Genomic DNA, 22,595 nt, shown 5'->3' with positions numbered 1-22,595 from the left:
TATGGGATGTTCCTTTTGATGTGTGAGGGGTGGCAAAAGTAGAAATTTAACTATTGGTGTGTCCGTTTTGCAGATGAAGAACAACAATAGCAATAACTTCAAATATATAGATGGGGACACCCACATAAGATTTAAGAGTGGATTCTCATTCAATGTAAATGCAAATATGAACTGCAAGACACAAAATCTCATATACTGCATTACTTGCTCCAAATGCAAGAAGAATTATATTGAGGAAATCAATAATTTCCTTTGCCAATGCGCAAGAATCCACAGACAACACGTCCAGCAAGAGGAACTATGGAAAATTCCACTGAGAAAACATTTGAAAATAAGTGGAGAAGGAAAATTCAAGATCTTCCCCTTCTATAAATGCTCAAGGAATGACCCAAACTTCCAAAAGACAATGGAACTATATTTCATAAATAAGTTCTCACCAAAACTAAACGGTTGAAAAAACGGAAAAAGCAAACATTTGGAAATATGTGGAGAAGGAAAATTCAAGGAACAACCCAAAGTTTCGAAAGACAATGGAACTGTATTTCATAAAAAAAAGTCCCCAACAAAAATTAAATGGTTGAGAAAACTACATCGATATACAGGGATTCTCCATCAAATCAAATGGAATAAGTCCAGGATACAACAACACCATACCAAGATACTATACCTAACCGACATTCCTGGAATATATGATTGGGAAAAAGTAATGCGAATACTAAAATACCCAGGTTTGGCCCCCTCCAAACTTAACCTGTATGAACCCAATCATCACTGGGAGAAGATATATTTCCATGGACATTCTAACTCCGTGCCACCACCCCCATTCACCTTATATTTATGATTCTCATGATTTGTAGAACTTGATCCTTGATTTAGATTGTATTTATAGTTGTGAGTATATTCACTTAAGAAAGGTATATTTTTATCAGATCATACTTATGTTTTTTTTTAAAGAAATTCAGATTATATTTATAATTGAGAAACACTTTCCCACACTTGAACGTTTTTGTTTTAAAATCATTTTAAATTGTATTTAAAATTATAACTATACTTACTCAAAAATCATTCTTTCAAAAACAAGATCTGGAATTTTAATAAAAAAAGAAGTTGACCACATCCATACAACCACTTTCTTCCCCTTACATTAATGAATACAAAAGAATTGATAAACATTCTTCTTTCTTTTTTTCCTTGCCTTTGTAACCCCTTCCCCCCCAAAAAAAAAACAAGAATACAATCCCAAAACATACTCCTACTTTCTTTTCTCTTCTTTATCTTCACTACCTCCCACTCTCTCCTCTCTCACCCCTGCACCTTCCTTCCTTTCTAATTTATTCCTTCCTTCCTCTCTCTCTCTCTCTCTCTCTCCCTTCTAAAACATCATCCGTTTCAATTTTATATAAAAAGGCAAAGTAAACTTACTGTAAACCTCTTTTTTTGATAAATCCAATGACTAAAGGAAGCACTAAAAATGTAAATAAAAATATATATAATCATCCAACATTCTGAATACCTTGTTATTCTCAATATACAATATCTGTATATCACTTCAAAAACTCTTTACATATATGTATGTATGTATGTATGCATGCCTGCCTGCCAGTCTGTCTGTCTGTCTATAATGTAATAATGTTGATCTGTCTAACTGACAGTTTAATTTAGCATTTGTAAGTTCTAGCGTAGTTTTTGAGTGTTTGTTGTGAATATGATATAAGGTTAAATTGTGAAATTATATATACAAAAAAACATTTAAAAAATATTTATATTTATCAATGTATACCTATGTGTACATGCACACATAGAACCATATGTTAAATGTTTGATCTTTGTCTTCATCTGGTTGGATTTTAGGTGTGTTTGATTGCTGACAGCACCAGCTCACTACTGGCATATGATGCCCTCTGTCGAACATCAGTCAAGGAACAGCGCAACAGTTGTAGATATGGCAGTCATGCCAGTATATATGACGGAACAGACGGAATCGACGGCCGTCATTCACAAACATACAGTGAATACCAAGGTAGTCCCGATAGCACCTCATATCCCCACGACAACGGAACACCGTCTCCCATTAGCAATGATGTTTTCACTCATGACATCGACACCGCTGCAGCTGCCAGTGGTGTCAGTGGTAAACCCTGCCAGCAGAACACCAGCGGTAGTCGAACGTTCTCGCAGCATCTGTCAGTGCAAGGTACACAGATGAGCAGCAGCAGTAGTTCACACACAACTCAGCGGACGAGCAGTAGTAGTCACTGTGAAGCAAACCAGAATGCCATTCGTTTAGGATTTGAAGTCTCAGAATTCTTCATGTTTGGAGCACCACTTGGACTTGTTTTGGCTTATAGAAGGAACGGTAAGTTGGCTCGAGCCGTGATTAACTGACCTATTCTATCTTAAGCGCTTATAACTCAAAGAATTCTATATTTTAACTTTTACTTGTTTCAATCACTAGACTGTGGCCATGCTGGGGCACCACCTTGAGAAATTTTAGTCAAACTGATCAATCTCAGTACTTATTTTCAAGTCTGGTACTTACTTTATTGGTCTCTTTTGCTGAACCGCTAAGTTACAGGGATGTAAATGTGCCAACACCAGTTGTCTTCTATTGAAGAAGACACTTGCCCAAGGCACTACACACTGGGACTGAACCTGGAACCACACCTGCACTTATCTTAAGCTTTGGCCTTCAGGTTACTCTGTCAAATGCAATGCTTGTATGTTTTCACATTGTTTTGAATTAACCATCTCCTGGCTGGTGTCATCAAGTACAGGCGCAGGAGTGGCTGTGTGTGGTAAGTAGCTTGCTTACCAACCATGTGGTTCCAGGTCCATTCCTACTGTGTGGCACCTTGGGCAAGCGTCTTCTACTATAGCCTCGGGCCGACCCAAAGCCTTGTGAGTGGATTTGGTAGAAGAAAACTGAAAGAAGCTCCTCGTATATATGTGTGTGTATATATATATATATATATATATATATATATATATATATATATATATATATGCATGTTTGTGTGTCTGTGTTTGTCCCCCTCAACATCACTTGACAACCGATGGTGGTGTGTTTATGTCCCCGTAATTTAGCGGTTCAGCAAAAAGAGACCGATAGAATAAGTACTAGGCTTACAAAGAATAAGTCCTGGGGTCGATTTGCTCGACTAAAGGCGGTGCTCCAGCATGGCCGCAGTCAAATGACTGAAACAAGTTAAAGAGTAAAAGAATATCAGTAGTAAGAAATTGAAAGAAGAAAATAATAAGAAATTATGTTGTGAACTTCTTTAGCCCTTCATGGCACTCTTTTTAAAGCTCCAGCAAAACTACAGGGTGACACTCAAGCACTCAACTAGGAGTGCACTACATCTTATAGCACATACCCACACAAGCACACATATCCTGCTGCGTCTGTTTGTCATTGTTGTTATTGTAACATTGCTGATACTGTTGTTGTTGTTGTTGTTCTTACCACAGTACCACCAGTCCGACCCACCTGCAACCAACTGTACAATCTATTCCACTCCCATGATCCCTCAGCTGTCCGACTGGAACCTCTCGTACATGACAACTTCAAGTTTATTTCACCAATCAAGATACCTCGACACAGCAAATTCCCCCTTGGTCTCGCGGAACCTGTACATGTAGGTACGTATACATAGCATATATATATATAATATAGATATCCTCCTCTTTCTTGCTGTTCGCCCTGTACAAGCAGGTGGGTGTATATATATATATATATATATATATATATATATATATATATATATATATATATATATATATATATATATATAATTATGTGTATTTCTTCTATCTTAATGAATAAAAATTCTTCTGATAGAATAAATGGGTTAATAGAAACCAATGTAGCAAAGAACACAAAATAACTGTGGTTTAGTTCCTGTTTTTAAGGCAGGAACTCCTTGAAATTTTGGGTATTTGAGTATATTTAAGAATTTAAGGAATGGAGAAAACGCATGTTAAAATTGCATACTTTATTCCTACATATGTTTCAAAGGATTACAACCTGTGTGATCCATAGGGATCAAAGATCAAAGATCCCTATGGATCACACAGGTTGTAATCCTTTGAAACATATGTAGGAATAAAGTATGCAATTTTAACATACGTTTTCTCCATTCCTTAAATTCTTATATATATATATATATATATATATGTATGTATGTATGTATGTATGTATGTATATGTGTGTGTATATGCATGTGTGTATGTATTTTTGTTGGCATTAATGACATCAGCATTATAACTGTTACCATCATCATCCCTACAGCCACCATCATCATTATCACCATGTTTTCTTCTGTATTTTCAATCAAATGCAGGGGATTGTTTAAGGAGACCCTACCCTTCTATCTGAATTTTTTGGCCATGTGTAAGGAATAATAATAAGTGACTCTCAGTGCCCTGATGAAGTACAAGGCAGTGGTTTTCATGGCTTCTGATCTTAATTGATTGGAAGTGTTATGTATATGTTTTGTTTTGATGTAAAAGATGGGCCACAGCAAACATTCTGCTCAATACCACAGATTTGCTTGTCAGTTGTTTGACCTTAATCAGTAGAGCACGTCCCTTCGTGGCTGACAATATGTGCATCGCTGATCACAAACAGAAGTAGCAGGAGAGCATCATAGTCATGGGTTGAGAGGAATTCTTTGGGGTTTGAAGAATTCACCTCTGGAAACATGGGTGTATTTCATTCAACATCCTTATGCAACTCTTATTCAGGGACCTTTTGAGCAGGATAAGCTATTCAACCTGAAGAAAATTTCTAACTGGGCCCCATCTGCAAGGTCATGCATTGTTTATCTTGATATGAGGTTACCATGTTGCACGCATGGTTGTGATGCATGTGCCTGTTGTACCCTTGTCAAGTGGGTATTTTGGGCTTTGTATATTTGTACCCCAGTGTCACACTCAGTAGTAGTAGTAGTAGTAGTAGTAGTAGTAGTAGTAGTAGTAGTAGTAGTAGTAGTAATAATAATAGCAATGGTTTCGTATTTTGGCACAAAACCAGCAAGAGGAAAGGATGTCAATTACATCAACCCCAGTGTTCAACTGGTACTTATTTTATTGACCCCAAAAGGATGAAAGGAAAAATTATTATTATCATTATTATTATTAAGGCAGTGAGCTGACAGAATTGTTCGCATGCTGGTTGAAATGCTTAGCGGTATTTCACCTGTTGCTACATTCTGAGTTCAAATTCTGCCAAGGTTGACTTTGCTTTTCATCCTTTTGGGGTTGATAAAATAAGTACCAGTTGGACACTGGGGTCGATGTAATTGACTCATCTCCATCTCCCCCAAGCTGCCCTCATAGCAAAAAATTGAAATAATTATTATTACTGTTGTTGTTATTATTATTATTATTATTATTATTATTATTATTATTATTATTATTATTATTATTATTATTATTATTATTATTATTATTATTATTATTATTATTATTATTATTATTATTATTATTATTATTATTATTATTATTATTATTAAGGCAGCAAGCTGGCTGAATCATTAGCACACTGGACGAAATGCTCAGTGGTATTTCACCTGTTGCTATGTTCTGAGTTAAATTCCGCCTATAATAGAAAGGATTATTATTATCATCATTATCATTATGATCATCATCATCATCATCATCGTCGTTTAACGTCCGCTTTCCATGCTAGCATGGGTTGGACGATTTGACTGAGGACTGGTGAAACCGGATGGCAACACCAGGCTCCAATCTAATTTGGCAGAGTTTCTACAGCTGGATGCCCTTCCTAACGCCAACCACTCAGAGAGTGTAGTGGGTGCTTTTACATGTCACCCGCACGAAAACGGCCACGCTCGAAATGGTGTCTTTTATGTGCCACCCGCACAAGCCAGTCCAGGAGCACTGGCAACGATGATTATTATTATTATTATTATTATTATTATTATTATTGTTGTTGTTGTTGTTGTTGTTGTTGTTGTTGTTGTTATTGTTGTTATTGTTGTTGTTATTATTATTATTATTATTATTATTATTATTTCTATCTGGCCTGAGTTTCACAAGTTTGTATGAAAACGTACTATCGTTTCTTTCGCCAAGCAGTCCAATTGAGACCTGTACAAGATATATTAGCCAGGATGTATTGCATTTTCATTTTACAGTTGAAAGCATCCAAGCAAATATGAAATTGTTCATAAACAAGCCACGCCAGTCAGTGTCTCCCTGTCACATGCCTCTCCACCGCCAGACCAGTTGCTCCAGTATTTGTAGTCAAGCATCAATTCTTGATGAAGCAACAGTTTCTACTATAACCAATGGTAAGAACCGTTGCATGTGACATTCTACAGTATATCACTGTTTCAGGGATTATGTTGTATAGCTATATATATGTGTGTGTGTGTATGTATGCTGCCTGCTTTACTATTTTGTATTGTTTCTCCACCATAAGACCTGTAGATAGATTCCTTCATTAATGTTACCCAGCATGCAACCCCAGTACTGGCACTCCATCGGTTACAATGAAGAGGGTTCCAGTTCGTCCAATCAACGGAAGAGCCTGTTCATTAAATTAATGTGTAATTGGCTGAGTACGCCACAGACATGTATACTCTTAACATAGTTCTCCTAACTACCCCTAACAACCAAGCCATACACCTTCACAATCCCAGCACTGCTACAGTACACACATGCCAAATACTCTGTATTCACATATACACACACATACACACATGTTGAATACACCATGCTGGCTTCTATACAAACACATGTGTTTCATCATCATTAGACATTCTGGCTCGATTCCCAGATGTCAAGTGGTGGTGGGAAACAAGCACAGACACACATATGACAGACCTACCAAATCCATTCTGCTTACCAAATCCATTCACAAAGCTTTGGTCAGCCTGAGGCTATAGCTGAAGCCACTTATCCAAATTTCTACACAATGGGACTGAACCCAGACCCATGTGGTTATGTATCAAGCTTCTTACCACACAGCCACATCTGCACCTACATTTCCTTACATTTTTTTTCTTTTATGTTAATTAATCATGTACTTGTCCAATTTAGTTAAGATAATACACCTCATTAAATGTTCTTCATTTATTATTTCCTAGTAACGAACCGCTGGTGGGGTAACAAACGACTGGATTATGCCTTATATTGTCCAGAAATTCTACATTCATTCCCCACTAGTGCTTTACCTCAATTGTTCCACTCCAGTTTCTGGGAATCAAGTGATGTTGTGTCATTCATTCTCAGACAGGTTAGTAACAATTCTTTATAATGTCACCAATGCTTTTGTTCACCGATTCTTCCTGAAATATGCTGTGTCTGTCTATATATCTTCTGTCTTCTATTAAAATGTCATTCACCACTAAGAATATAAACCTTCCCTAGTATTTGACTGGTACTTTATTCTGTTGAAAGGTGAAAGGCATTCTCGATGTTTGCTGGATTTGAACTCAGAACATAGCATTTTGTGGATCTTTTCACTTTCATCGGCAGATCGAGAAATTAATTTTTTGTAACTAAACACTTTCAAACTTTGGACACTGGTAGAATGTGTCATATAAAACGTCTTTTACTCTTAGCATTGTTGAGAAAAGTTTCTATTTACGAAGTTATTTCGTGTTAAAGTTGTCGTAAAGTTGTCATAATTTGAAACAAATATTAAAAAATATATTCTGTGTTGTGACTATCATCACAACAATACCAAATATAGTTTTCCATTTATAATATATAATTTATAATGTGGGAGTTCACAACCTTTAATCATGTATCTTTGTTCACTTTTAGGTGTTTTCTCAAGATGTCCTCAATGGATCAGAACCAGATGTAGAAATTGGTGCCGTGAAGAAATTTTCACCATCAAAGCCCTGTGAAAAGTGGCTGAAAAGGAGGACCACTATTAAAGTTCGGGTGAGTTTAGGGACCAGCATCCTCTAAGTCTGTTAACAATTGTTATTGTTGTTGAATGTTGAATCTGGTACTCTGCCAGTTACGGAACTTTCCGCTCATGAAATTAATGTGCAAATGGCTGAGCATAGTACAGACATGTGTACTTTTAACATAAGTCTCTGGGAGATTCAGCATGACACATAATGTGACAGGGCTAACCATTTAAATATTACAAGTACAACACATTTTTGCCAGCTGAGTGGAGCAATGTGAAATAAAGTGTCTTGCTCAAGGACACTATGTTACGCTAGGTTTTGAACTCATGACATTATGATCATAAACTGAATGCACACCACTAAGCCATGGCTTGGATTGTTGTTGTTGTTTGGGTCCAGATCGACACTGATCCCACCAGTGTATAATTAGACACTATGTCATTAAGTGTATTTCCCTGGGTGAAATTCTGCAGCCTTAAAGCATTTAAACAACACACATTAAGCATATGACATTGATAACATTTACATCATTAGAGTAGCTTATAAATCAAAAATTAATCCTTACATCATATCCCAGCCCAACTACACAAACATCTCAACTCTTTGTATTTCCTGCCTTCTCAGTCTTCTGCATAGGTCTCCAGCATCTCTCTCTCTCTCTCTCTCTCTCTCTCTATATATATATATATATATATATATATATATATATATATTGATAGATTGATAGCCACTACACATTCTTTTTTCTCTCCTTGTTTCTTTCTGTGGAAGAGCGTAGGCTCGAAACGTTAAAGACTTTTTCACTTCCAAAACATTATACTAATACTGTTTGTTGTCTACACCACCTGTCTTCCTCTGTTGTTTTTTGTGAATTCTCCCTATATATATATATATATATATCATACATACTGTTTTTATTCTTTACAGAATCTACAGCCCAACCATCGAGCTAATGATGTATTGGTCCTTGAGGATGTGGAACAAGTATTGACTGCCAAATTTTCATATGGACCCCTAGACATGATCTCACTATCTGGAGAGAAGGTAGAGTATTGAACACTGTTGGGTGTACTGCACGTGTGCATGCATGTGCATAAGACTGTGCATGTATCTGGATTGTATGACTGTGTATGTGGAATGTGAGGAGGAGAGGAATTCAAATTCTGGCTTTGTTCTGTCAAAAGAATGACTCTTGCAGGACTTGAACTCAGATGATAGAAATGCTATTGACAACTGTTTGACATCTATGTTGGCATGGCTGGGATGGTTTTATTTGTTGGAGAAACTATGTTCACAGCTGAATGATGTGGCTGTGAGGTAAGAAGTTTTCTTCCCAACCACATAGTTGTGGGTTCAGTGCTTCTGTGTGGTGCCTTGGGTAAGTATTTTCTACGACAGCTTCAGGACAATCAAAGCTTTGTGAGTGGGTTTGGTAGATGAAAACTTGTTGTATATATATATATATATGCGTGTGTGTGTGTGTATGTCTTTGTGCTTGTCTCCCACCACCACTTGACACCTGGTGTTGGTGTGTTTATGTCCCTGTAACATAGTGGCTTGAGAAAAGAGGTCAATGAAATAGTACCAGACTAAAAAGAAAAACGTACTGGGTTTGGTTTGTTTGAATAAACCCTGCAATTTGACGCCCTAGAATGGTTGCATTCCAATCACTGAAATAAGTAAAAGATAAGAAAAAATGTCCCTAAGTAAGGAACATAACACAATGCAGCTCTAGAGATAGTAATGAAGTTTGAACAGATGACCATGTGATGTGGTCAGTAATCCACGACTTTGCCCTGAGCTGCAGCACAATGGCTGCAATGGTGTGATGAGTATGTGTATTCACAGACTGTCAGGTGAGAATTTCAGTATTTCTACATAGGCCTTTCAGCAGAAGTTTTCATTTCTTCCACTAAAGATTCATGTAATCTTACCATTCTAACTCTCCATGGAACACAAATTCATTAAATCTAAAAAAAAATTTTTTTTTAGATTTTTAACTGGAGAATTATTTAAGAATTTTGTTGTTGTAGTTTGAATAAATAAATAAAAAAAAACATAAGCTGCATGTGTTTTACCCTTTGACATTCAAATTATTTTGTCAACTGTAATGCTTATTTATTAATTATTTTTTTTAATTAATCACACATTCTCATAGCTTTGAGATTTCGATGATATGATTGTGTTGTGGGTGTCTGGCCAGTGTAACAGTTATTTAGATCTGAATTGACCAGTTTAAATGCTAAAGATTTATAGAAGAATGATGAAATATAATGTAGTCCTAGGAAATTGTATAGACTGAAGAAAAATAAGCACTGGGGTCAATTTGTTCCACTAAAGCCCTTCAAGGCTGTGCCCCCAGCGTGGCTGCAGTTTGATGACTGAAACATGGAAAAGACAAAACATAAATCTTGATGTTCTCTTATTTATTCATTTATTTATTCATTTATCCATCTATTTATTCATTTGCTTGTTTTCTTTCTTTGCTTTACTTTCAGGTTGATATTTATGTAATGACGGTGCCGCCATCTGGGGATTGGGATCACCTTGGTCATGAACTGACAGACAACCATGGACGCTTGACTTACACCATTCCAAAAGAGAAAAGGATCACACAAGGGATTTATCCCATTAAAATGATTGTCAGGTATTGGGCTCATTTCCCCTTTTTTGCTGTTGTTGTTTCATCTCAGGTCAACCATGGGTGAACAGATCTATGATATAAGATATCCAGTTTAATACACCAGCAATTATTCACCATATATATTTTTTACATTTTAAAGACCATACATATATATATTTACAAATTTTGAAGCTATTATTGGTAGCTGAAATAGCTCAGTTGAACTGAAGTTCTAAAGATCCCTGGTTCAGTCCAAGACTTCTATGTGATGAGAATTTGTTTGTTTCTTGGAATTATTTTGAACTGAAATTTCTATAGTTTGACTTATTTAGGGAGGAGGGGTGACAGAGGGGAAGTATTTTAGTGACATATATAATATTGATTTTAAATTTGGGGGGAGGGGTAAGTTGATTACGTCAACCTCCAGTGTTGAGCTGGTACTGATTTTATCAACCCCGAAAAGATGAAGGACAAAGACAACCTTGGTGGAATTTGAACTCAGAACATAAAATCAGAAGAAATGCTACTAAATATTTGTCCACCACACTAATGATTCTGCCAGTTTGCTGTCTTACTCTCTCTCTCTCTCTCTCTCTACATACCAGTGGCACATAAAAAGCACCGTTCAAGCATTGGGCCTCAAGGAGGTAGTGACAGGTAACCGAGACCTATAGCGATATACTGTGCTTGTCAAGCAAGTGAGATCGTAGTTGTGGCTGGTGTCACATCGATGGCTCCCATGCTGGTGGCACATAAAAAGCACCCATTACACACTTGGAATGCTTGGCACTAGGAAGGGCATCCAGCCATAGAAATCATGCCAAATCAAATTGAGACCTAGTGCAGCTCCCCAACTTTCCAGTTTTCAATCAAACTATCCAACTCACGCTAGCATGGAAGCAGACATTAAATAATGATGATATATATAAGGTTATACATATAATATTGTCATGAAATCACCATTATAATATAACATCTAATATAACATCGATTCCAGGCAGTGACTTGAATAATAATAATAATAATAATAATAAAAACATCGAAAAATACCTCAGGAATGAGAACCCAGGTTCAAAATTTTCCCAAGACACCTGATGAAGGCTGGAGGGTATATCAGCCGAAATGTTGTGTTAACAACAAACAAGATGAGGACAAATATCTGTCAAATGTAAATAATGTACATAATCCCTCATCTCTTAAATATAGAACTGTATCCCAATAGATGTTAAAAATTAGTTGATTGTATTTTCTGGAGAGAAATCTGGTCGGAAAATAGTTAAATATATTTCCTGACTCATGTATTTTGAATACACTTTCTATATAATCTTTTTTGGTTTTCTTTCCAACAGAGGTGACCATTCCACTGTGGACTTTCATTTAGCAGTACTACCCCCAAAGACTGAAGCAGTCGTTTTCAGTATTGATGGCTCATTCACTGCAAGTATGTCCATTATGGGCAAAGACCCGAAAGTTCGAGCCGGAGCAGTTGATGTTGTTCGGTTTGTATCTTCTCTTCACTTTATGCTCTATCATTTAGTAGAATGCTTATAGGTGCATCATCTCCAGTACAATCGTACATATAATATGTATAATTATTAAGTAATTTTCAGAAAGACTTTCAAATATATATGTATATTTCACCTGAGCGTGACTGTTGCCAGTACCGCCTGACTGGCCTTGTAGGGTTTTCGAGCGAGATCGTTGCCAGCGCCCCTGGACTGGCTCTTGTGCGGGTGGCACATAAAAGACACCATCATTTCGAGCGTGGCTGTTTTCGTGCGGGTGACACGTAAAAGCACCCACTACACTCTCTGAGTGGTTGGCGTTAGGAAGGGCATCCAGCTGTAGAAACTCTGCCAAATTAGATTGGAGCCTGGTGTAGCCATCCGGTTTCACCAGTCCTCAGTCAAATCGTCCAACCCATGCTAGCATGGAAGGCGGACGTTAAACGATGATGATGATGATGATGATTTCTAGGTTTTATTGCAAATAAAATTTATGTATTCATTACACACTGCACAGTGAGATATTTAACAGTATAAATGTTTTTACATCTTGACTTGAAGTGTCATATTCAGAAAAATCTCTAGATAATCATCAGACACAATCATTTGGCATAAATATCCACGCAATTTATTCTGAATTATTTTCTCAATGGTGGTTAGAGTTTCAGGTTTTGTATAATAGGAATAGAGGGGCATAACTCATTGTGTATTGATATTGTTTGTTAGTGGAGAGTTGTTTTGCTTGGGTTGGCTCAAAATGATATATGGTTGGTAACTTCTGGAATGTGGTTGGAAAGGAGGGAGAAAACCGCTCTAGGGTAAAAGAAGGGGAATGAATAGGGAAAAAGTTAATGAGTTGACAGTTGAGACTGATGTCATATTAACAAAGTTAGGAATTTCTCATAGTTGGTTAAAATCTATTGGGGGAATGGAGAGCAAGAAAAATTACCTGGTAAATAATTAAATATTAATCCAGATTTGGCCTTTCACACCTACCCTACAATGTCCTTCTAAAAATAAACAATCACATCATCAAAATCTTGAAGCTATGAGATAATATAGGATTAATTGAAAACAATGTGAATAAATAACCATTGCATTTCACAGTCATCGGAACACTAAAGAGCTAAATATCTCCCTGTTCTATTAAATACCTCCCCATTCTTTTAAACATCTCCTTGTTCTATTAAACATATCCCTGTTCTATTAAATACCTCCCCATTCTTTTAAACATCTCCTTGTTCTATTAAACATATCCCTGTTCTATTAAATACCTCCCCATTCTTTTCAACATCTCCTTGTTCTATTAAACATATCCCTGTTCTATTAAATACCTCCCCATTCTTTTAAACATCTCCTTGTTCTATTAAACATATCTCTGTTCTATTAAATATCTCCCCATTCTTTTAAACATCTCCTTGTTCTATTAAACATATCCCTGTTCTATTAAATATCTCCTTGTTCTATGAAAGGTCCTCCTGATTCTATTAAACATCTCTCTATTCTATTAAATATTTTCCTCTTTTATTAAACATCTTTTTATTCCATTAAACATCTTTTTGTTGTATTAAATATCTCCTTGTTCTATGAAATATCTCCCTGTTCTATTAAAAGTACTCCTGGTTCTATTAATAATCTCTTTATTGTTTTATTTGCAGCTATTGGCAAAACCTTGGTTACCTAATACTCTATGTCACTGCTCGTCCTGACATGCAACATAGGAAGGTTGTATCATGGCTGGCGCAGCACAATTTCCCCCATGGAATGGTAGGGTTCATGGATGGATTGTCTAAAGATCCCTTAAGACAGAAGCTCAACTTCCTCAAAACGTTTAAAGAAGATGTGAGTATGCATAAATGTAATTAGTTTAATCACTAGTTGCCATGTGGTGGAAGGGGACAAATACACACACGCATGCACGCACACACACACACACACACACACACACACACACACACACACACACACACACATGCAGACAGACAGATATACAACAGGTTTCTTTCAGTTTCTGTCTACCAGATCCACTCACAAGGAACTGAACCCGGAGCCATGTGGTTGGTAAGCAAGCTACTTACCACGCAGCCACTCCTACGCACGTTGACAATCTTTACTAAATTTCTTTGCTTTGTTTTAATTCCTTCGTTCATTACTAGTTTTTCATGCATTTTACCATTACCTTCCTTCAAATTCTGTCTTTCAGACACAGTTGCTGTTCAGGGCAGCATATGGCTCAGCCAAAGATATTGGTATTTACAAAGACCTAGAAATTTCCCAACAACAGATATTTATTGTGGGCAAAGTCTCTAAGAAGCATTACAGTCAGGCTCAGGTAAGGTATCCTAATGTAGCTTTTCAGGTGACCGTTCTTGATTTATGTATTTCAGATCTGATAGAATATATATATATTTTCTGCTGTATCCTGTAGAGCAAGGATCCCTGACCACCAGACTGCAGGCCTGTATCAGGCCATGGATCATTTGGCTTAATTTCAGATAGCTGTGTGAAGCTGCTGGAGACTATCGTCAGTCCCTGATTGGAAGGGCATTTGTGTGGCAGCTGGATCATATTGCAGTCTCCTGGGTGTTTTACATTATATATATATATATTATCTTTACAATATATTTGTAATAATTAATTTATATATTATGGCCTCTCTGAGGAGACAAGAAGGGACTGAGACCTCCGGTCACTTGCTGTGCTTGAAAAGACACATCGGACTCAGAAGACATACATACAGGCATGTCCTTTACAGTCATGCACCTGCTCTCCTTCTCAGCTAAGAGGTCCGTGTCTTGCAGGCTCACGGGTGCTGGTGCCATGTAAAAAGCATTCATGCCAGTGCCACATGGGAGAGCACTTATGCTGGTGCCATGTAAAAAGTAATTGTGCCAGTGTCAGGTAGAAAAGCACCCATGGCGGTGCCACATAAGAAGCAGCCATGCCAGTACCATGTAAAAAGCACCCTTGCCAGTGCCACATGGGGAAGCACCCATGCTGGTGTCGTATATACATTACCTGTGCTGGTTCCACATATAAAGCACCCAGTACTCTCTGTAAAGTGGTTGGTGTTAGGAAGTGCATCCAGTTGTAGAAACCATGCCAAAACAGACAATTGGAGCCTGGGCAGCTCTCTTGCTTGCCAGCGCCTGTCAGATGGTCCAACCCATACCAACATGGAAAATGAATGTTAAATTATTTTTATTATTATTATTATTATTATTATTATTATTATTATTATTATTATTATGCACTTTATTGTATTCTGTTATGTCCATGATCTTGTAGCCTGTGGAAAACTTGTCTAGCACAAAACCAGTTCATGGTGTAAAAAAGATTGAGGGCAGCTGATTTAGAGAATATTACCTATATTCTGGAATAAAGGTGCTTAAAGTATTATTCTTAGGAGTAGCTTAACCATCTTTATGGAAGGATATGGCATAGTGGTTAGAGCGTTAAGCTCATGATTACTTTTGATATAGCTCTATCACTGGTGCTTTTTATGTGGCATCAGCACTGACAGGGTCACTGAGTAACTTGCAAGGCCCCCCCCTGGGAGGGGGAATATATATTATATATATGTGTGTGTGTATAGAAAATTATAATTGAGGGTATCTAAGATACCACCATGCTAGAAATGGCAACCAAAGCCTGACTCCAAAACCACATCATTGCTAGCATGTTGGTATCTTAGATACCCTCAATTATAATTTTAATAATAATTATTACATATAAGGTTTTTCTTCCCATGCTGGTTGGCCACCTGATAGGATCGTTATTTTAAATAACGGTCTTATCCTTATATATAAATATATATATATATATGTATATATATATATATATATATATATATATATATTTCTTCATATGATGATATCTCCACAATGTTTTGATAAAAACATGTAATCGCTACCATTTCAATAAATTTCAATAATAATGGATATCAGCGTCAAAACTCTCTTTTAAATTTAAATTTTTGATATATATATACATATATATCAGATTGGAGCCTGGTGCAGCCATCTGGTTTCACTAGTCCTCAGTCAAATTGTTCAACCCATGCTAGCATGGAAAGCGGACGTTAAACGATAATGATGATGATGATATATATATATATATATATATATATATATATATATATATATGAGATGATCTGTTAGGGCTAGCATCCAATTGCTGAGTTTCCAAAATCAAACAGCCTCAGCAGTGAAATGTATGTAGGAAGAAATGGTATAAACTTTTGTATTTATCTTAATTTCTCTTATAGTTGTGTGTGTGTGTGTGTGTGTATATGTATATATGTGTGTGTGTGTATATATATATATATATATATATATATATATATATATATGTATATGTATATATATATATATATATATATATATATATATATATATATATATATACAATCATCATTATCATCATGAATTTACATCTGCTGTCCATCTTTTTAACAACTCTCTCTTTTTATTTTCTTTTTCTTTTTCTCTCCAGATCCTGTCTGAAGGTTATGCATCTCATTTGTCAACTCTAATGAAACCAGGAATGTCACGCCCTGCCGTTGGCAACGCCAGGCTGTTCATTCGCAAAACCTGTTTCTCATTGCCCTCACAGCCAGTTCGCAAGAAATCCGCCAAACGCAGCGCATCATGTCCGCACGGTAGCACTGCTTCTTTTGCCGCACCTACAGGCCGTGGATCAGTAGATCTGACCACCTACGGAAGCCAACCAAAGTTACGAACACCAGCAGTTCGATCAAAAATGCCAATGTGTTTATATCAAGAAGATATTTAATTGATCTTTAACAGTGGAAGAAATATTCTTTGTTTCCCCCCCCCCCCGTCTTATTCTTCTTTTTCTAGCTGACAAAAGTGAATGGTTGATGGTTGCAAATATTGCATAAACCCTTATTTAGTGCTAGCACCAATGTTTGGCTCAACACATTCAAAATCCAAAGACCTTATTCTTGATCATTTTTTTTTTTTTTTCCTTTGTAAATGCTGCTAGCATGTAGCCATTTTAAAGGTAGACATAACTGTGGATTTATGTTCGACGGTTTGCTAATTTTCAAAACTACCAAGTTTAGTCCTCACTTCAAATCTGTGAACTCAAATTTATTTTAAAGACATATGTCGTAAGATGATTGGTGGTTGGAAACAGAGTGGGGGATGGGGTTAGTAAACCAAGGGAACAGGAAAAAAAAAAAATAGTGATAGAGATGTTTTTGATCACTCTTTCGTCTCCCTATCACTATCATCACCATCACCTTCATTATCAGCATCCTCGTCATCATTATCACATTCATCACCACAGTTTCATGATGTTAATTTGTAAAATCGTTATATTTTTGGCTCTTTCTTCTCCAAACCTCATTGCAGTTTCTATGTGTGTCCATATGTGTAAATACATACACATGTATACGTATACTACATATGTGTGTGTGTGTGTGTCTGTTTGTATATGCATGTGCATATGTGTATATATATATATATATATATATATATATATATATATATATATATATATATATGCATCTGTATATGTGTGTATATCCATGTACATATATATATATGTATATATATATGTATATATATATATATATATATATATATATATATTCAACCCATGCTAGCATGGAAAGCGGACGTTAAACGATATATATATATGTAAATATATGTACATACATATATATGTGTGTGTGTATGTGTCTCCAAGGGAGAGAGCATGTGCATATGTGTTGTGAGTGCGTTCGCCACCAATTCCCTCCCATTTTCTCGCCATTACTTGGTAGTCCCCAATACATTGTTCGATGGTTACAGCCAATGATGGAATCAGAAAACCTGCACTTCTTTGCAAAGTTGGAAGAAGTGCCTGCCCATATCGCAGATGACGTAACAGCAGGCATGGTGATTTGAAACAGTTTAAACCACGGCTGTACTGGCTTGTTAATGTTGTTTGACCCCCCCCCCCCCCCCCACTACTACCACCACCACCACCAACAACAACAACAATGCTAAATTACTCCCAGCACATTAGTTGTGTGTGTGTGTATGTGTGCGTGCGAGTGTGAGTGTGCAAAAGAGTGCAATACTAGTGTGCACAGACACCCCTGTACCCTACCCTCCTATAGTGCTGTGATATATATCTATATATATACATTATATTTAAGTATGTCAGTTGCAATACTGTATGCAACCTCATCCATACACTTCTACGATAGTGCATATAACATATCTATATATATACATTATATATATTCCATATACATATATATTACATTTGTATATATATATATATATATATATATATATATATATGTGTACATACATACATGTATGTATGGGCTTTCTCTATATGTATATATATGTATGTATATATATATATATATATATATATATATATATATATATATATATATATATATATGTACATACATACATGTATGTATGGGCTTTCTCTATATGTATGTATGTGTATATATATATATATATATATATATATATATATATATATATATATATAATATTAGGGAAAGATTTATTATTAATTAATTAATTAATTGTGTTTTTTTCTCTAAATTATATATATATATATATATATATATATATATATATATATATGCATATGTATTTCTCTCTAAGTATGGAGTTCTTCAAGTACTGATATTTTCATTGTCATTTGTGTCTCAATTGTGAATAGATATTTGTCTTAGTTATTTTATTTTATGGGAACAATAGTTATTAACTTATGTTAATAGTAGCTAAATTGTGTTGGTGTATTTCAATAACAGTGGGTATCCTTACTAAATAAATATAAATATATATATATAACAATATATTATAAATTAACTACCAACAAAAATAATTGGTAAGCTAACTTAAAAAACCATCACCAAAATAGCAGAAAAAAACGACAGTGAAGATATGCAGACTCTTCAAGAATCGATCCTTTTGGTTATATTAATAATAATAAAGGAGTTACGACGCAAAAACGTATAAATTCAAAAGAACATATTTATCTTCTTCAATATATATTTCAGTATAAAGAATTCATTAAGATGCTTAAATGAATTGTGAAATTTTTTCGCCATGAACGGTTTGTGTTTTTAAACGGAATGTATTTTTTCTGATGTTATATCTGTTCCTGAATGATGTGTAAAGAAACCTTGATTTAAGCATCTTAATGAATTCTTTATACTGAAATATATATTGAAGAAGATAAATATGTTCTTTTGAATTTATACGTTTTTGCGTCGTAACTCCTTTATTATTATTATTTATATATATATATATATATATATATATATATATATATATATAAGGGCATAACTATACAAGAATGCCTCATATATATATATATATATATTTTCTTTTTTGTAAATACTAAAATACCATGTACACAGTTTCAGATTTGATTTAGCTGAGTGGTTGCTAGCAGGTTTATCTTCTGCTGTTATGTAGTAGCATGATTTCCTCGGCTAAATATTAATGTTATCAGGCATGATTCTTTTTGGTGGTGTGAAGATTCATCATTTAATGTTACAAATGAATTATTTGGAAAGATTTAAACATTACATTGTTTGTGGTATTAGCTAATATACTTGCCTCATCAATAAGCCATCCTATAATTCATCCATTACTGATATTAATTTATACCCAATATGGAATCTGAATGAGTGACCAAGTTCACTTATACACACTAAAATGGAAAATTGCAAAAGTTTATATATAAACACACACATATATTATATGATAAATATTACACATATATCAATAAATAAATATATATATATATATATATATATATACACATATAATATTATATATATATATAAATAAATATTATACATATATATGTATAATATTATACATACATATATATATATATATATATATATATATATATGTATATGTATGTATGTGTGTGTAGGGCTCACAAGAAAAGCATTTAAAATATGCTATTATCAACATAGCAACAAATTTCATGATATCAATAGATGATATTATGATGCTTCATTTTCTATTTATATATGGAACTGAAAAAACAAATAAGCAAACAACATATCTATATCACACAGTGAAAATAAAATGCTCTAATAATCTCGAAATACTAAACATATGAAATTTTACATGCTTAGAAACCAGCTGTAAGATGGCACTCTAAAAGAATACCTCCTTCCAGACTTATAACATTTAGATGTTTTATAAGTTTATAACAACAACACTTCTCCATAATACGTTCTCTGCAATTTACTCAAACTTTTGACTCTATATGATAACTTTAATTTCAAGTGCTCAACCAAATGCTACACTCACAAAAAAAATATGAATATTACTTATTTATAGTCCTTACTATAAGTTTTACCTTATTTATTGTTTTTTTAATTTTATCATTTACGAATACATTTGTCATAAATAATGTCTATTTTATATCATCTCTTATCAACACCATTTATATATAGATATATATATTAAATATCTACATGTTTTTGTGTGGGTCTATGTATGTCTGTACACATTTGTGTACATATATGTACACACATGTACATTGCTTCTTATTTTTTTACATTTGCATCAAAAAAAGGTATATTTTATATAATCATTGTTAACGCTGTTATCATTTGTAGGGTATATAGTATTTCATCATTGTTATTTTTTTCATCTTTGTTGTATACATTATAATATCATTTCAATATTTCAACTAACTTTTAAATTTTAAATTAAAATTCTAAATTTTAATTAACTAACTTTAATTTTTGATATTGTCATATTTTTAGTTGTGAATTATTTATATAAATGTCAATTTTTAAATTGCAAACTATTTAAATAAAAAATATCTATAAAGTCACTCTTAACCCTTTTACTGTGGAAATCAGATGTATGTGATATATCCACTCAAAATTTCAAAACCCTTAACTGCAGAAAACAGTTTAATATCCCAATTTATCTTTTTTTTTTTTGAGGATTGTCATGTTTGAATCTATTTCTTGTCAAGATATGTGAAGTTTATTGAGACAGCATAACTTGCAGAAAATATCAGATCTGTTTTTGGGTAGATATTTAACATCATCACTGGAATAACCATGAAATTTAATTTCACAGTTAAAGGGTTAATAAAAATATCGTATATATCCCTTCTACTATTGGCACAAGGCCTCAAGTTTTGGGGAAGGTGGCTAGTCAAATACATCAACCCCAGTTTTCAACTGGTGCCAACTGGTGCCCCTTTCAGGGGCAATGAACTAAGTATCGGTTGAGAACTGGGGTTGATGTATGGCAAAGTTGACCTTGGCAGAATTTGAACTCAGAATGTAAAGACAGATGAAATGCCACTAAGCATTTTGTCCTGGATGCTAATAATTCTTCCAGGTTGCCACCTTAACAATTATATATATATATCAGTGGTTCTCAACCAGGGTCCATACAACCCTCTAGGGTTCACATGTGATTTAGTTATTAAAAATTATGTGCAATAAATCAGTTATACTTCTACAATACAAAAATATTTAATTTTTTTTTTATACAATTCCTAATATTTAAATGGGATGTTTAAAACTTCAAATGGTTATGGGAAGGGGCCAGTAGAGTAAAATAGGAATCAAAGAGGTTCACAGGCAGAAAAATGGTTGAGAATCACTGGTGTATATGAACATTGACAGCAATATATAACATGGCTGGTCTCAACTCATTCTAGGGAGATAAATAATATCTCATGAAATACCTATATTAAGTGAGATAGCTAAAACTGCTGGAAAGAGAGAGAGACACTAATAAATATGAAGTTGATTTCACAGTCATACAAATCAGCCTAACCAATAATGTTTTCTCCCCATAAAGGGAAACACCCTCTTTTAAATAAACTATATTCTAAAACAAAACGAGAAAATATCGATGTTAATTATATTTAAATATCATATCAGTGCTACCGCAAACGGGAAAAATACCACAAATAAAACAATGTTTAAAGCTTTCCAAATAATTCTTCCAGAATACCTAATCATGAATCACCAGTCCACCAATATCGGACTTAATAACACTAGTATATACCTAGATACATATACATATAAATACATACCTATACATGTAAATATACATATATATACACACAAACACATATATACACACACACATACATACAAACATGCATGTACACACATACAAATATATATATGTATATATGCATGTTTCTATATATGTACACATCGACACTTTTATATATGTGTGTGTGCATGTGTGTATATATCTAAATGTATGTATGTATCTGTCTATTTATTTATCTAACCATATATACACATACATCCACTCGTGTGTGTTTATCTATATGTGTGTATGTATCTATATATATACATACATACATACACCCATGTATGCATGTGTGTGTGTATATATATATGTTATACATATATATGTATGTATGTAGTTATATTTGAAATATACATATCTAAGGGCTTCATTGCCCAAATTCATTATGTACATACACTTGTAAATTTTCTTTGTAGGTCACAAGTTTAGGCAAGTTGTTTCTATTTATGGCTGACCAGTGGGTCTTCTGTCTCAAAGCCACCCATGTTGCTCA

General features: G+C 34.5%; 1 protein-coding gene across 9 annotated transcripts in view; it reads left to right on the top strand.

The window, feature by feature from the left end:
* LOC106870348 (membrane-associated phosphatidylinositol transfer protein 2-like) overlaps positions 1-17,227 on the top strand; it is a 141,066-nt gene extending 123,839 nt beyond the window's left edge. For 8 of the 9 annotated variants that reach the window (XM_089342428.1, XM_089342426.1, XM_089342433.1 and 5 more), the window contains 11 exons: positions 1,852-2,356; positions 3,469-3,639; positions 6,159-6,314; positions 7,113-7,261; positions 7,795-7,917; positions 8,820-8,936; positions 10,391-10,539; positions 11,865-12,014; positions 13,679-13,862; positions 14,224-14,352; positions 16,515-17,227. In XM_089342428.1, the coding sequence (XP_089198554.1) occupies positions 1,852-2,356; positions 3,469-3,639; positions 6,159-6,314; positions 7,113-7,261; positions 7,795-7,917; positions 8,820-8,936; positions 10,391-10,539; positions 11,865-12,014; positions 13,679-13,862; positions 14,224-14,352; positions 16,515-16,814 (2,133 nt within the window). In that variant the 3' untranslated portion in view covers positions 16,815-17,227. The remainder of the gene's footprint in view (positions 1-1,851; positions 2,357-3,468; positions 3,640-6,158; positions 6,315-7,112; positions 7,262-7,794; positions 7,918-8,819; positions 8,937-10,390; positions 10,540-11,864; positions 12,015-13,678; positions 13,863-14,223; positions 14,353-16,514) is intronic. The other variant, XM_089342431.1, reaches the window with a different exon arrangement.
* The last annotated feature ends 5,368 nt before the right edge of the window (positions 17,228-22,595 follow it).

The sequence above is a fragment of the Octopus bimaculoides genome, chromosome 26 (genome assembly GCF_046866305.1).
Source record: "Octopus bimaculoides isolate indiv1 chromosome 26, ASM4686630v1, whole genome shotgun sequence".
In the NCBI taxonomy this organism is placed as follows: domain Eukaryota; kingdom Metazoa; phylum Mollusca; class Cephalopoda; order Octopoda; family Octopodidae; genus Octopus; species Octopus bimaculoides.
Note: the sequence above shows the minus strand (reverse complement) of the source record. Positions and strands in the feature narration are given on the sequence as shown.